Source organism: Bemisia tabaci, chromosome 5 (genome assembly GCF_918797505.1).
Source record: "Bemisia tabaci chromosome 5, PGI_BMITA_v3".
In the NCBI taxonomy this organism is placed as follows: domain Eukaryota; kingdom Metazoa; phylum Arthropoda; class Insecta; order Hemiptera; family Aleyrodidae; genus Bemisia; species Bemisia tabaci.
In genome coordinates, this window is record NC_092797.1 from 42132133 (window position 1) to 42148922 (window position 16790).

The 16790-nt window shown below is 40.4% G+C and overlaps 1 protein-coding gene across 1 annotated transcript in view; it reads left to right on the forward strand.

The window, feature by feature from the left end:
• The first annotated feature begins 621 nt into the window (after positions 1-621).
• Positions 622-16790, forward strand: part of LOC109039134 (uncharacterized) — a 196025-nt gene continuing 179856 nt past the window's right edge. Inside the window, 1 exon segment of the mRNA XM_072300755.1 lies at positions 622-888. Coding sequence (XP_072156856.1) covers positions 829-888 — 60 coding nt within the window. The 5' untranslated portion in view covers positions 622-828.

Genomic DNA, 16790 nt, shown 5'->3' on the forward strand with positions numbered 1-16790 from the left:
ATTTGATCCCAGTTTTTTCTTGGTAAAACTATCATTTATGGAATTGGTAATTTTACCGAGAAATCTCGGTAAAATTATTGAACTTTCTCGGTAATTTTACTGGATCTTGGTAAAAACGCCAATATTTTTTATCGACTGTGGTAGAATTACCGAGATAAAATGGCAAAGTTACCGGGAATTGATCACCAATAAAAGTGGTATTCTTACCTGAAAAAAACATTAAAAATACCGGTTTTTAGGTAAGCTTACCAGTCTGTCTTGGTAAAATTACCAATAATTGGTAAAAAAAAGTGAGATGGTAAAAGTACCAACGGACCGTGGTAAAAACGCCGAGAATTTTTTTTCAGTGTACCGTGCATCAAAATTTAACATTGTCACTAGGATGATTATCCAAACTTAATCACACGGAAGAAGACCGTGGGAAGAGAGCGATAAAATTTGGCAACGTCGTCGCTGACTTCTGCGATGGGCCCTGTTGCAGAGTCGGGGGCTGGGGCCCGGGGCCCGTTGGTATCGAACTTGAACTAAGAGCTCTCGCCTGGTTGCCCACCGGGCCGGGGCCCCCTGTCCCCCGCCCCCGCCGCCGGGCGTCGGGGCCCATCTCTCGGATCAGTGCCTCGTTCCTGCGCCTCCCGCCTCCCGTGTGCTTGGCGCTCATGTCTGCGCGGTCGTTGCGGCCCCGGCAGTTCCTCGCGACTTTTCCAAGACGACGAACGTCCCGCGGCCGGTCTGCTCCCTGACACGCGTGTTACGAAGTCCAGCCTCGGATTCCCAACATTTTACCCCCCTCAGGGATAAGTCGCCCCCTCTCGCCTTACTCCATGACCAATGATTAGTGCTAGTGATGAGTGGTTTCTGAAAATACTTATTTTTATTGTGTTTTATCAAGTAAGTGTCTCGTGCACCCCACCTATGTCTATTTGCCAAAATAATTTTTTCTTGTTTTTGGCCCCAAGTGTTTTTGTTACCGCCGACTCGGCATTTGTGGTGTATACCAAGCTGAAATTCATGTCGTCGCTCTTGTGGTTAAAATTTCATTGAAGTGATACATCGCAATTTTGGAGCTATTACCTATCGATTAATTATTGGATTGCTGCCACGTCTAAGTGGAAGGATCTCTCACCAACCGTATCGTTAAATTTTTTTATCCTTGCTGAATTTTTTTGCGCTTTTTCGCTCATGCAATTTTTGTTGCAATAGGTTGCATAAACGTTTTTTTTTAGTGGTGGTATCTGTAATATGACATTTATTGACCCCCTCCCCCAACAAGATTCCATGATGATCAAGGGTGCTGAAGGTCATATTAAATTTTTTGATGTCGGAAGCTGGGAAAAATTTCCCAAAATTTTCCATTTTTCCAGCCAATAAAAGATCTGACAAGTCTCACTTAAGGAATTTTGGAAGAAGTATCTCTAAACCAGCCACTTTTTCGTTTCGCGCTTTGACTTTTGCACATTTTAGGTATTCCTGAAGTTCCCAACAACCTAACTTTACGCAAGCCTAATTTTATGTGCTACCATTCTTCACATGAAGAAAGGGGCTTCAATATTTGTGAAGCCAGATTAGAGACTTTTCTCCACAGAAACAAAATATTTAGTAGACAGTTTTTTTTATCAAGTTGGGTCAAAAAATCGAATTCTGAGATTTTGGCAAAAAACATACTCTTAAATTCTAATGCATGCGTTGCAAGCGACTCAGCTCATTTTTGTACCAATTAAAGGCGGAAAGTTGCATGGCAATTTTGTACCCTGAACTTGGCAGATAAGAATTTTCATGTGTTCCTTTTTCTCGACGGGATGTTTCTTGAATTGCAAACTTCAAAACCTTATAGCCTCGGTTTAGCTCGACAGTTTTGGGTGCTTTTTATCTCAAAATGTTCGTAAAACACTTCTCTAGGTAACGTCAGGAACTCATCTTCAAGTTTTTTGAGACTGTGGACTAACTTTTCTGTGGGCAGTTTATTATCTGTTTGTGTCTCTCCAAAATTGCCTATTAAGGGATTAAGTATAACTGAAAAGCCACCGCAATGGAAATCATTTATCTACCTAGAAGAGTATTCCTCGAAAAAGAAGTATTTATCTGTAGAATGGCTCGTTTGGTATCTTAAATAATACGATGTTGGCACACAGCTTCGACTGACAATTAGCTCGTGAGACTTTTGGCTCTGCACCGAGCAATTCTTAATTAAAAACACCAGCCTGAGGAATTTATTCCATTCAGATTAATTGCATAAGTGTTCAGAAGGATGTGCGCCTCGCAAGGACACAGTCTTCCCAAGACCTGGCCACTGACAAGTTTTACATTCTGATTTTATTTTCAATGAAGTAAACAAATAAATAAGTAAAATTGTCTGAAAGTCTCTATCTTTGAGCGCAACTTAGGAAGTTATTTAGGCGCTCCTCAGGTGCAGATATGTCAGTAACGTATAAAATAACACATTGATGAGTTAAATCATACCTACATTTAATCAGCAAAACTGCAAAAGAGAATTTTTCGGGGAGGTATGAAACTTTATTTTTTATAAGTTTCTTTCTAGAGTGCTTCCTCTCCAGCCTCTGGCCTCCGTGATTTTTTTTATTTATAAAAAAAAACAAGTTTCCTCATCTCTTTCTCACTAATTCTATGCCTGCAATTTTCTTTGCATTGAGCCACTCAAAGTTGTTTCTCTGTACTTTTCATCCCTTGACTTAAAATTAAAATATCGACGTTGGTAGGAAGGCCAGATTTGACCCTGACCAGCTCAAATCGAACATATTTAAACTGTATATTGAAGCCTCGGGTTAAAAAATACGTACCTCTGTTTCAGTATTTTTGATTAGGTTATTTTTTTTTAAATTATTATAAAACAAAAGAGACACTGAACAACTAATATTCAAACGAGCTAATATTTCCTTGTTGTCTATAGATGGCTGTAGATTCCTATCTAAACAATACAAAGGAATAGAAGCCACAAAACTCAAAAAAAAAAAAAAAAAAAAAAAAAAAAAAAAAAAAAAAAAGACTCATTTTGTTCGATTGTATTACGAATCAGAATTTTCATCAAGGAACGAAATAAAATGAACCTCGTCTTAAATTAATTTTCATAGGTATTTTCAACGTGATTATGAAATAATTATCTCACAAATGTTTCGATTTTCAATGAACGGAGTCAACTGCATTTAAATATACTCCCGATCTCATAACAGGTCATTTTTCATGACAACTGCACCGCTCTGAGAACCCCCTGGGGAGTTGGCTCTCCGGAGGTTGGTGACCTATGCGTGGTTGGTCTGGAAGGGCGGAAACTGGAGTCTCAGCGGATGAAGCTTGGAGAATAACTATTATGGGACAGCATACATAGTCCTCACGTAAAACATGCCACGAAAGTCATAACCTAACCCTATTGTTTTGTCTAAGAAAGAGGGAAAGGATCCAGCTGCATTCTCAACCTTTTGGTGAAATCATCGCGCGGTGCATTTTAACTGTTAACCCTCGAAGCTGCCCTGCTAAGGAAGAACGCCGTATGAGCCTTTAGACGTTGTCAAACTTTCTTGGATAAAATATGAATTTTCAGGGAAATCTGTGAATATTTTCCTCCAATTTTTCAGAGAATATTATTCACAGTTAGATCTAAATTATCTGACAATTTCAAGAGAAAATAATCATAAATCTCCTCAAAATTTAACATTTTACCGGAAGAAATTTGGCTACTCTCGAATGCTCATCCCTCAAATTTAAAATCTCCAGGTTTACCTCTTTTTATGAATAAGGTAGTTTGTGCCCTCACAACACGCTAATTTTGGGGGGAAAATATCTTTTATTTCCTATGCGTTTCGGGCAGGATAAACCAGCGACCAACGAACTTAAAATCAAAATTATTAAGCAATATACTCACAGTTCAAAAAATATAAGTAAATAAAACAAATATATGTGACCACAATGTATTTTGTGTGATGGAAAACTCCCAGGAGGCAAATCATTCGACACAACTAGCATGCCCCTCCGCATAGTGAAAAACTGGCTTTTCACCATTAAATACGTGAAAGATGAGACTGTATCATTAAGCTTTTAATCAATTTCCGAGAAAACTATCGAACTTAAGCTATAAATTTTACACACTCCACATCTACATACTCGTTATTTCGCTATCGTAGTCGTTGTAGATTATTATATCATATCGCATAAATCCCGATAAGAACTACGTTCTGTCATTAAAATCCACCGCGTCCCGTTTATACCCTTGAATTCTAACCTAGAATTTATGCATAAACTCCACACATATCACAAAGAACACTACAGATTAGGGATCTCATCTAGGCATTCCGGAATCGTGAACATCAATAAGCTAACAGCGGCTGCCTCGAAAGCCCAGGGGGACATTACATCCCACCCATGCACAGGCACGAGCATACTGTTGTGCTAAGGAAGAACGCCGTATGAACATTAGAGAGTTGCCAAATTTACCCGGATAAAGCATGTATTTCTGAGGAAAGTTATGTGTATTTTTCCTTACAATTTGCTGGTATTTTAGATTACATTGCGAACAAAATTATCTGAAATTTTTGAAAAAAAATATTCGCAATTTTCTCGGTAAATTCGATTTTTATCGAAGGAAATGTGGCAATGTCTGAAGGCTCATACGGCGTTTTCCCCTTAGCACGGCAATATACAAAAGGTGATTCTCCTGTAATCGCTATAGCTCGAGCTGTGGCAATTTTCGGTTGCATTCGAAACCCCGTGTTATCTCAGTGAATTAATGCAGGAATATGGATACGAAACATCCTTTACCGAGAGGTGATAAAATCATGATGAAGAGTTCAGGTAATCCTACCAAGTCACTCGGGGGCATACATAGCATCAGGTCTCTCGGGATTATTTTTATTTTCTTCGACAGTTTTTGAGAGAAGATGCTCAAAACAGTTCTAATGTAAGATTAGGGAAACATGTACCTGCTTGATTGCAGAGTTTCAAAATTTCCGCTTAATTTTATTTTTTAAAGGAATATCACGGAAAGAATGCAATTTGAGAATTTCTCTGACTTATGATGAATTTCAAGTTTAGAAGTGGAAACTACTGAGTAAACTAGAATATATTTAGTTTGTAAATTAACAAATTATTGGAGGAGACATGACAAAATGACCCATAGTCTGCTGAAATTAATGCGATTAAATGAGCAATTTCGCCCGGTGACTTCACAAGGCGTACCGCCTTGACGCTTTCACTGCTGAATCTACTTTTTTACAACTTTCCATACCTGAAAAAAATCAGGAAAAATAATGTGTGTGTTCGGCTCCACAAGCGCTCTCATATGAAGGAATAGTTCATTTTCTTGCAAATTCGCCATTCAAAACATGGCAAATGTCAACATTGTCAAGATGATCGGTGTTTCTAAGATTTGCATAGTATTTCTAACCATAAAGGAACCTGTCACTTTATCGGCTTTTAAAGGCACATGGTATATGATACTCTTCGCCTCGAAAAAAGTGTTGCATTAGTAACCTAAGCAACTTTAAAATTATGACCAGAAAAGTAGGTGCGGGACCCAGTGCTCGGCCATTTCCTGGAACTAGCTCCAAATTTCGGAACTTTTAAGATATTCCTGAATCTTTCCTGAAAATTTTGAAATAACCGAAAGGTTCCAGATCTTTTGCATTTTTTGGACCTTCCTCGGAACTTTTAAAAAAATCTAAAAGGAATCCCGGAACTTTTGAAAAAGTCTGAAAGGAATCCCGGAACTTTTGACGGTCATGAAATGGGGGAAATTGAAACAAAAAAGTTCCGAATTTCGGAACTTTTGACGGTCATAGATTGGGAGCACCGGTGAGACCTGGAATCCCTCACCAGCATAAGAAGAACGATATTTTGTTTTCGTTCGTAAGTCCACAGAAACTTTGCGTTCGGGAACACTGAAGCCGAGTATTTTTTGCTCATCTAAGAACTTCAGTCATGAAAACGCAATTTGTAACACGTGCCTTGAACCCATTACGAGGGAATAAACAGATACACGGCACTTTTTGGGGCAACATTGCGACAACTTTTCACGCTCTGGAGAGACTATCACGATCGTTTTGTCTGACAATAGCGGAGACCGGTGCCCGGCCGAGGGCGTTTCGTGCCGCCAGCGCCCCAGTAATCAAATTTCGTCGGCTTGAAACAATTTTCGAAGGACCACCCGGGTACATCTATAAAATGGGCTGCCATGTTTGCCGTAATAGACATGTTTCCATCCTACCAGAGTCGTGTGGAGATGCCAAGATTATATTATCGACACCTCATTGTAGCTGATGACCAGACTTTTAACGCGATATGAGGCTTCTCTCGCGCGGTCGTTGTGCTTCGCTGAAAAAAAACACCGTATGAGCAATCGAACACTGTCAGATTTCCTCGCACAAAATTTTTGAGGCGTGAAAGGGCACAAGGCCACTTTTTCCCACTTCTGGAAAACTGCAAAAAACCTGTAATATATAATTTAATTTTTTTTTATTTTTTACTTTACTTGGGGCATAGTAATTTTTTCTAAAATCAAGCATCTGAAATTAAGCGTAAGACTAGTATGATTGGACTTGAACATTTCAAGAATCAAGGTCGATATCACCACACGGATTTCCTATGGGAAAGAATGGAGAAATAAGTCATTAAAAATGTTTTAAATTTTTTTTAGAAATAAATATCAAAATTTTAAGGAGTAAATTTCTCCCTTTTTCAGAGACCCAAATTTCGTTTTTGCCAATTTAATTTTATTTCTTTATATACGACCTAGAAACAACATATTTACCACCGCAGATATTTCAGTTTCGTCAGGAGGTGCCTTTGTGTTCTTTTGATCTTATATGCCTTATTAAGCCTCGAGAAAAGTTATGAATACTTTTTTTAAATCCCAGAAACACTTGATTATTAAGTGAGGAATCTCTTTGCAAAAAGGGGAAAATACTTAAATTTTACCGAGGATTCATAATTTATCAAAGGAAATTTGGCAACGTTCGAAGGCTTATACGGTGTTCTTCCTGAAGACGGCATCAAAGTCTTAAGAAGTAGCACCCACTTCGTGCATTTCACGCCACTCTCCTCTCGCCGCGCGCCATTATCCATAAGCGTAACATCCTGCATATACTTAACTTATTGTGCGGCGCAAAATAGATAGTGGCACAATGGGCGCAACGCCCTTGTTACGGTCGTGTCAGTTCTGCGGGTCTGCTTTAATGACCCCCAAAATTCAGCGAAAGGGTTGCCATGTCAATTTTCTCAAACATTATCAAGTACACACACCCGCACCGGTGAGTTCTGGCAGAACCCAATGAGAACATTCACATGGTGCCACATTTCTTGCGATAAAAAAGTTATTTTGAAGAGACGTTACAGATATATTTTCTTCGCGAAATTCTCAGATATGACCTGCTAAAATCAAGGTCGTTATTAACGATAATATGTTGGTATTAATATGCTGTAAGCATAGTAGCAACATGGTATCAACTTTCTCAAAAGGACCGTTATAAAACTAATGTGTTCCCATCCCATGCTGGTTCTATGGTGGTAACACACTGATCTTAACATATGTTGCATAGCATTGGTACCATGTTGGGTTAAAGTTGGGATATTCCTGCATTTTTCCGTTTTGACAATGTCTCGTATGACTCAGCATGAGCAAATTTTTTAATAATAATGTCTCGCGGCGTCAAGATACTCGCATTCGCCACTACGCTTACTTTTGTGCGGCAGCGTTAAAGTTTCTGAAGTGATTCTTGAATTTAGCGATGCGTCAAGCAACTTGCATTTATCGGCACATACTTACTTTTCTGCGCTGTGTTAAACATGGCGTTATTGACCACTCACCGAGGTAGTCGTTTTTTGAAGGGATAGGCTATTTTAATAATATAATCATCTAAAAATTACCAAGAAAGTAAATTGAAGGGTTTCTATAAAATTTACTTTTCATTAGAAGATAGTTGGCTGTCAACCATTGAATTCAAACGATGTTTTTACTCATGACACAGCAAGGTCGAGGAGATTTATTACTATCGATGTTAATGAGATTAGTAAGTGAAGTGTCACCCTGCTGTTCTCAGCAAAAAAACGGATCTTCGGTCTTCTTTCTCGCACAATATTTTCTAATTGCAGTTCCTGCCGCTTACTTTATGATATATTTTTAAGGTATACTGTACTGTGACATCTCTTTTGCTTGAGAAAGCAGCATAGCTCTAGAAAAAGTTAATAGGCCAGAGCTGGTGCAAAAATTGGAAATGCAAATTATCGAAAAGGAGAGGATTATCAATAATAGCGGTAACCTTTTTTTAAAGGCTTTCGCAGTAATCGCAGATTCAATACAGCATCTAATAACATCCAATTTGAATTTTGGCCCTTCGACAGCAATTCAAAATGTAAGGAAAAAATATAGAAATTTAAGAGAATCGCTGTTGAAGTTTGTCAGCACTGTAGCCACTGTGATTTGTTTAACACATCATTACGCACCATTATCATTTTATTTTTTTATACACTTATAGCACCATTAATAACGCAAAACGCAAACTATGGCTCAGAAAGTGTTTCGTGTCGAAAACAAAAAATCGATTATTTGAACCCTTAAGCCACATTTAACTTGGCTTCATCACATATATTTGTGGAACAAGAAACCTCCAAGCGAAATGTTTATGCCTGCACTCATCCCGCGCGTGCGTTTAAAAAATAGGCACAACCCTGATAATGTATCGATAGAATTGGTTTCAGGGCAATCCTCACCGGTGATTTTCCCATCAGATTTTACGATCCCCTTTTAACTTTATTATCCACCCAACTCCCCTCAGAATGGTTCATTTTTGCACCACAAAGAGTGACTTTTCCAAGGTCAGAGGTACGGCACGGAATAACCATAAGTGCCGCCGCCGCCATATGCTCGCGTGTTCACGTCAGTGTCGACGGCATAGGCATAGGAAACATAACATCCTATAGCCGAGAGCCTATCGCGGTTGAAGAGGAGGAGGGAAGGCGAAACCACCACTGACAGGTGTGACCGAAGTGCTCGAAGTTAATTAGCAGAAGGGTTCTGGAGGCGCCCTCACAAGTCACATCCAGAGCGGGCCCGGCTATATTCCCAGCGAGGTCTTTCCCTGATAATAGAGCACCGCGCGGTTGCCTTTACCCTCTCTATTCTTACCTACTAGAAACCGTCACATAATACGACGATGTTTTTTAAAATTCTACTATGTTTTTCATTTGAAAGATAGAAAATCGTATTATTGTAGTTAAATCCGTACAGTTTGCACATTTAGTTTCGTTTGGGCCGAGTTAAACGCGATTTAAAACGTTGCTAGGTACATGAGTTCACATCGCACAACGTCGCCCAAAAATTAAGTATTTTTTTCGGAGAGGTGAAGATGAGACCGTCCAACTCCACTTTCAGAGATCGATTCATCCTAAAATGATTTGTGTGTTGAGTCACCTTGCTAGAGATAAGAGAAGCACCAAAGAACGAGGGAAACAGAATTCCAGTCATGGTTGAGAGGGAGGATTGAAACATTTCAGAGGCAGGAGAGAGAAACTTTTCGTCCTTCATCTTATCATAGACCAATTTGAGTCTACGTACTTGGTTGATCGCTACTTACTATCGAGTACTGAAAATATGTAAATGACGGAATAATAAGAGTAACGCGTAATGCATAGCACCTGAGACGCGAAGCGTCAACGTTTCAACCCACAGTATAGAATATCATGCTGATCACGTAAATAGATCGTTGCTAAAATGCCTTATCCTGATACACAGACTTCCTCCCATCCTCTCATCAGATTTAACCCCGAAATACCCTGTACAGCAATAATGCGATTAGCTTTTTTGGTGGACAAAGAAGGACCCTCTACCTGCAAACCAATCAATACCCTTCGTCTCTAACAACCTCGTTAAAAGTAACCTATGGTTACTCGAAGTGACCGCGAGCCAACCAAGGTCCACCCCAAGTGACACAGGGTTCTTAAACCGGACCTTACACTGAAAAAAAAAAACTCCGGCCGTGGAAGCCGTACCTCCGGGCTATATAGACAAACCGTCCGCGTTCCGAGCTCAGAGGCCGAAAGTTCCGGGCGCAGCACCCGGAGCAACCTAAGCTACGGCTCCAGCACCCGCAACTTCCGGGCTCTGAGCCCGGAACGGACGTCATGTCTATATACCCCGTAACTATCTTTTCCAGTACGTTACCCGTCTTAAAAAAATCGAACGTTGTTTAACGCCTCTCCTCTCGAACAATTTCAATTCGGCGCCACTGTCAGCTCGAGGCTGCGTGCGCGATGCACTTGTGTTTGTCCTGTCGCTCAGCGGGAGCGGGCCGCGAATTTCGTCGGGCGAACCCGCGCGCGTCCGCGGCCCGGGCGGCTAGGCGAGCCGGGCAGGGCACCCAGCGCAGCGCGGCTCCCCCGCTAAGTTAATTATAACGGTGGAGCTGAGTCTTGGTCGAATATCCCGTGATGGATCAGTCCGTTCTCAGGTTCACGTCCGTGCTCCGGCCCGACAATAATTTCCGCGTAATAGCAGAATCGGAGCAGTACGGTCCTCACTCCCGTACTCATTACGCTAACGGGACCGGCTCCAAATCTGCCCCATCTTCCTCTCGTTAAAGGCGCCTCGCGAGCACCCACACAGCCCCCCCTCCCCCGCCCCCTCGCCCGCTCGTGCATGCCGACCGTCCTTCAGTTGTGACGTCAGCGACGTCGCTGCATCGTCTGCAGAACTAGCGCTGACCGCTCGCATCTAGAGTCCCTTTAAACTGAGAGTCAAGACAATGTGAATCCATTTCTGATTGGTTCCCGTATTTTAGGCCTTCACAGTGTCACAAACGGGAATAAAGATTACATATTTGCCGACTGCAAAGATTATAATCTGGAATGGACCAGGGAATTATGGGTTCGGCAAGGAACAAACGAAATGAGAGAAGGAACGGAGAGAGGAATTTGAGAATGAGCCGATCAAAGATTACGAAAAACGTTCAATTTCTGTAATCTTTATTCCCGTTTGTGACTCCATAGGGGGTGTTGTCTTGACTCTCAGTATAAAGGGACTCTACTTGCATCTAGGGAGCCGCGTGCAGATAAAATATATAACGTTAGGGGTTATCAGACTCACATACTCAGGAAATCTAGTGACTAGTACTTGATTTTTGGCAATGCTTATCAGGCGGCTGGCACGCGTAAATAAGTGCATGATTTATATTGATAGAAATCTAGTACTGTATACTAAATTTCTTGGTAAGCTTACGTAATCAAGAATCTAGTAGTCATCAATGTCTTGTTTTAAGCCTTGCACTTCTAGAAATGGCTACCAGATAGAAAACTTTCATAATGCGCAATGCGCATGGACTAGCTATCGAGGGTAGAAGGATGATGAGAATCCTTGTAAATCTAACCTCTATAGCCCGGGTTCCACTTTCAGTATTTTTGCAAATATCTGAAGGTCACAAGGTGAGTACAGAACCGACAATGAGGACCATCATCAAAATTCACGAGCTCGTTTGATTTTAACGAAGATGAGGTGATGTGACGTCATTTGTGACGGTTTATGTTAACCACGTGACTATTAGTTAATGCTGAAAATATCGATGGTGTAACCGAGTCTGATCATTGTATTCTCAATGTTTCGTAACGTTTGTAGACCAAAACTCACAAAAATGGCTACCTCCCCTAATTTTTAGTGTCAAAGTAATCAATAGCCTCAAAAACATCAAACACACCGGTTAGAGGGGGAAACCCATTGGATACGGTTGGCCACGGTTTTTTCCCTCGGTCTAACGCTCTATTAGTGGACTACTCTGTATAATGTCTCCTGTGAAGCATTCTAGAGGTGTAGTTGGTTGCGTTCCCATCGGCGAGCTAAAATCGCGGCAGCAATGTGCCAGAATGACGTGTTGCGCGGAGGATATCGTGTTTGGGTGCTTGCGCCCTCCATTCTCCGCGCTTCAGCCTCTGATTGCCAACACAATTACCCTTTAAATTACCCTCTCCGTTTGAACAACAGCGCACGGATCCCTTTTTTCCCGCGGATTTCGAGTCGCTTGTAAATTGATTCGTGCGCGAGATTGGGTTTGCGCGTTTTTTGCTTCCGTTTTGCTGGTTTCGGGATTCCGTGCAACGAGGTCGCTCCAATCTCCCGCCGGATAATCCTCGGCGTTGACACGTGAAGTTTTACCGTTAACCGCAGTTGCTTATCGTGTCCGTGGGGCATAGACACGTAGAAAACTTGGAGCGGAAAGATACAGAAAATATAAGGAAGTAAAGGGTACGACCCCTGGCCGTCATGCGACTTACCTCTTTCGCGCCCGCTCTTTAAGGGTTGCTTCCTGAAAGGTACTTTTTAAAAAAAAAAATTAAAGAGATCAGGTTCGTCTTAAGATTTTCACGTCAAATCCGCCCGGTAAAATTGTAAAAATAACTAAATCAAAACAAGGAAATTGGGGAGTTAAAGAGAGGTTAGGTGTGTGAATTGATTCGAATTTTCTCCGCGCATTCCATAATGTGTAAAAACTTTGAAATTCTGTATAGTTTAAAAGTGGCGAATCTATAGACCTTAGGAAAATAATTGTTAGAAAGCCTGAGAGAAGCTCGATTTTTTAGGGAAATTTTCTGTTCAAAATTCGGATAAGTATTATTCTAAATCCCATCGTTTTACCCCACAATACTGCCTTCCTGTATATTTGCTACGAGTTTTACACAATTTTGTTATTTAACTTACGAGCTTTTTTACTGTATTAAGTTTTTCTTGTAGGAGACCTATGATTTGGGCGAAAAACGTACATAGAAACATTTTTTTAATATTTTTGGTTTCTTGCCATTTTTTTGCATTTTTTCACCACCACTTTCATTATTTTTTTTACGAGCCTTTGATCCAAGGACTCCAAAAGCTGTTTATATTCAATAAATTGTGGAATAGAATTTGTGTGAACAAAATTGTACCGAAACGCTGTGGAAAACACACACCCAATCTGAAGAGAGGGAGGATCATTTCTCAGTTGTTTTGCATCTTTATGGACATAATTTTGACCTAGTGGCATTTCCAATTACGTGCCTCAGCTGATGCGTAGACGTGCGTACAGCAAAATGTCAGCCATAAAGTATCGATGTACGCATGAATAAAACATCCCATACTTAACCCGTGACTTCGAAGGTCTATAGGTCATACAGCTGGAGGCTGTCTTTTTGAACTTGAGACAAGGTTCTACGAAATGCTAATATTTTTCCGTCTGTCAGGATAGACCATTACATAACTAAATAATCACTAAGTATAAAATAAGTGCTTTGAAATGTAAAAAGTCGATCCGTGGGCGAACAAAGCCAATTTAAAAAATTAGAATTATCGATGCTCGTTGTTTTTAAATGTAAATTTTACTGAAGGCTTATATTAAACTTAGGCACATAATGCAAGATTGTTAACACACCTCCTTATATAGTTTACTTTTTGGCCCGAGTTTGAATAACTGCAGTTTCTTTTAAATTAAAAAAATGCCGATTCTTATCATAAAATTTTCTGGAAATTGAAAAACTTACATTCTGAGAGTATTAAATTACAATAAGATTGCCGTTTTAATACTCTCAACAAATTGTTCGTGTCTAATTAATAGACTTACATCTCATTACGTCTCTCTCTTAACGTTATCACTGTCTGTGGGGACGTTGAAAACCCTTCCAATACCCAAAAATTTGAATGCGCAGACCTTTCGTAGTCTCAAGAATCCGTCGGTATTTCTGTCACCCTTCTCTAAATAAACTATAAAAAAGCTGTCGAAAGTATCAAACCCTAAAAAAGCAAAGAGTCGGCTTTATGATCATTTCTCAAATTTTCACCTCACTTTTCAAAGCGCCACCACTCATCTTTTCTACAAAACATGCATAACAATCTATGAACTATGAAGACCAACTCAAGATTTTACAATGCGACAAGGGAGCCTCGTGTTTATGTATCCTTCCATCCTCAGTAGTCACGTTATGAATAATGCACATAGAGGATGATCCGCCCTCGATATGAATCTATTATTATCTGATAACTACCCTCCTCTGGAGGTTTGTATCGTGTTTGAGCCACAGATACTTCGATGTTCAACCTCTTGAAATAACAAGCCCACCTCCCCTATTGTGCGTCGGGCCGCTCAGTTTAGGCCGTCATTATTAATAATATTATTATAGTACCCTCTGCACAGTGCAGTGCATACCTCATCATTACTCTCTCGCATTGAGTCGAAGACACCGTTCAATCGTCCGGTCCAGACCCCCCGTGATATTTCTATCTAAATCAGGTTTATTAACGATACGCAATCTTAAACAAATCATGAACTTTCATCTATTGTCGACGTAATGACGCTCGGGTTAAGTATGGGAGGAGTGGGGCATTGTTCTTCCAAGTTCATGGTTGCGCAAGTGTTGACGATTACATTATTTTGAATGGGAAACTCGTCGGCTTCCAGTGTGCGAGAAGGCGCGCAGCGACTGGAGAGAGGCGTTTTAATTCTCGGTGCAGCCATTAATTATACCTCACTTTTCATGTAAGTTCAGTAAATCATGAGGTATAATGAACATGTCTACGTGTCAAAGAACTAATAGAAAGCACGGTAAGAGACTTCTATCGCCGACTGGCTCTTCCATTGAAGTTTTTCTTCGTAGTTTAGCAGAGGAGGAAATTTCGCCCATTGTGTTGCGTCTATGTTAAACTCGTTGAGAGGGTCTCAAAATTGGAGGCGCATAGTATCTTGAGAGTTAAATCATTTCCTCAGATCTCTACCCCTATATTTTCTTTTTCCGCTCTCTGATTAATTGTAGCTCTGGAAATCAAAACGCTATAAGGTTAATATGAGTAAAGTTTTGATAGTGATGGCTCAGAAGTTGCTATTAAGGCACGATACCGATTTTACTGATACTGATGGTCTCGGAGCTCCCCTGAACTCCTTTGGTAAGTTTAAGGTGAGCAGCATTTAAAATTCGGACTTTCGGGTTCAGATTCGTTGCATACCATACTTGGGTTCAAATTCGGGAAGAATCTTTTCATAATTTTTCATTTCGAAGATAAATTTTCAAAATCTTCACGAAATTCCGAATATTAAGTGCAGCCCCCTCCCCCCCCCCCAAAAAAAAAACTTAGGCCGTGAAATTCGGATTCTTTAGGGTCAATTCCCCAGAGCACCATCTTTTTCCGAAGAATTTACGTCAATTTTGCGACTGAAGAGAAATTTGTGGAGGAGGACACTGGCCCTCTCACTCTTTAGGAGATCATTTTTAAGCCTAAAGTGGGTCGATTGTGGATTTTCAGGGGTCCATATGCAGTAAAATATTCCGAACTCTTCAATACTGATAAAGTTGAATTGCAATTCGGTCGAGAACCCCGACTTTTAGGATTATGACCCCACTGTAAACCCCCCCCCCCCTCCCACAGGGAGGAGGGGGGGATGTTTGGGAATATGAAATTCGGATTCCTCAGGGTCGATTCCCTATTCATCCCTACCGGCTCTGACCTTGTGCGACCTAAAACAACCGAGAAAAAAGCCTGGTATGGTACCGATTTCCAGTGTCGCACGACGAGTGGACTCCCCGCTTATTTGAAAATTGGCGCGTCAATTTGTATTTTTTGCCGCGCGCGGCATTGGAATTGGCGGGAACCAATGGGAGTGGAGATTTCGGCTTGTTTACATTCGCGTTTTTGATAACAAGTTATCAACAAACGTGGTTGTGCATCCTCTCTTGGGTGTTGTAATGAGTCCTTGGAATAATTACCAAGTTCTTGATTGTCTATATTAGTGCGAATCATTTTTTTATCTCGATCACATGCCTCCAAAGAATATTCAATTCGGTGTTCCCTTGTTCAATCTCAATCTCAGTCGACGCCTCCAGTTGTGCTCTCAAAGTACCTGTAAGTTCTCACGAATAGTTCATTTTTATCTCCTCGCAGTTTTACTACCACAGTACTGTTCGAAATCATTGAGGCTTCCAAATTCCAGGAAGCTTCAAACTTTCCATTTTGGTCCGTCTATCAATTTATTGCTTATTCATAACCAGGGATTCGCTCGTCTTAGAGGTTAGAATACCTGATGTGGTCTGCCTTCTCCAATTTTTTTTTAATATCAGCGTCTTACTAGTTTATTTATAAGCTGAGTCATTTCAAAGGAGATAAACAAAGCTAAGAGATAAGATACCTCTTGCCCAGAAATAAGACGACGGACGGTCTCAGGCAAATTCAGAGTTTAACATATTGAGCGTGCGTCTTATCTATCTAGTGTGTATCAGGTATCAGGGGCCAGCAAATGTTTGATATTCCTATGATGATCATGCCGTAAAATGGTTGATTCCATGTCTCAGGTGTTATGATTGAAATTTGTCGAAACAAATATTAAAAGCCAAGAAAGCTGAGAGTGAATGCCAAGGAAACAGAGCCATCTTTCTTACGTGTTGCACATCAGTGCTTGACCGTAGCAAGTGCTGCCCTCTATAAGAAATCATCGATATAACATTAGGTGTTGGAAACGTATAGGTACAAAATTGTTGGATAAATTTTATTGCCAAATTTGGCTGGCTAAGCTGTACAGAACATGGTAGTTGATTAAAAAATTGAGCTACAAGCCAAAATAAACAAGTAAGTAGGTAATATCTACGTGGAGTTTGAAATATTACTTGTTTATTTTGGCTTGTAGCTCGATTTTTTGATCAATTACCATATTGTTGGATACTTTAGCTCAAATTATGAATGAATTCTGAAAAATTGCATCGAAAAATATTCACAGGCATCACAGAAAATTAAAGGTAATTTGGCAACACCCATAGATAGAGTTCTCCCCCAGTACATCAGAACCAAAGTT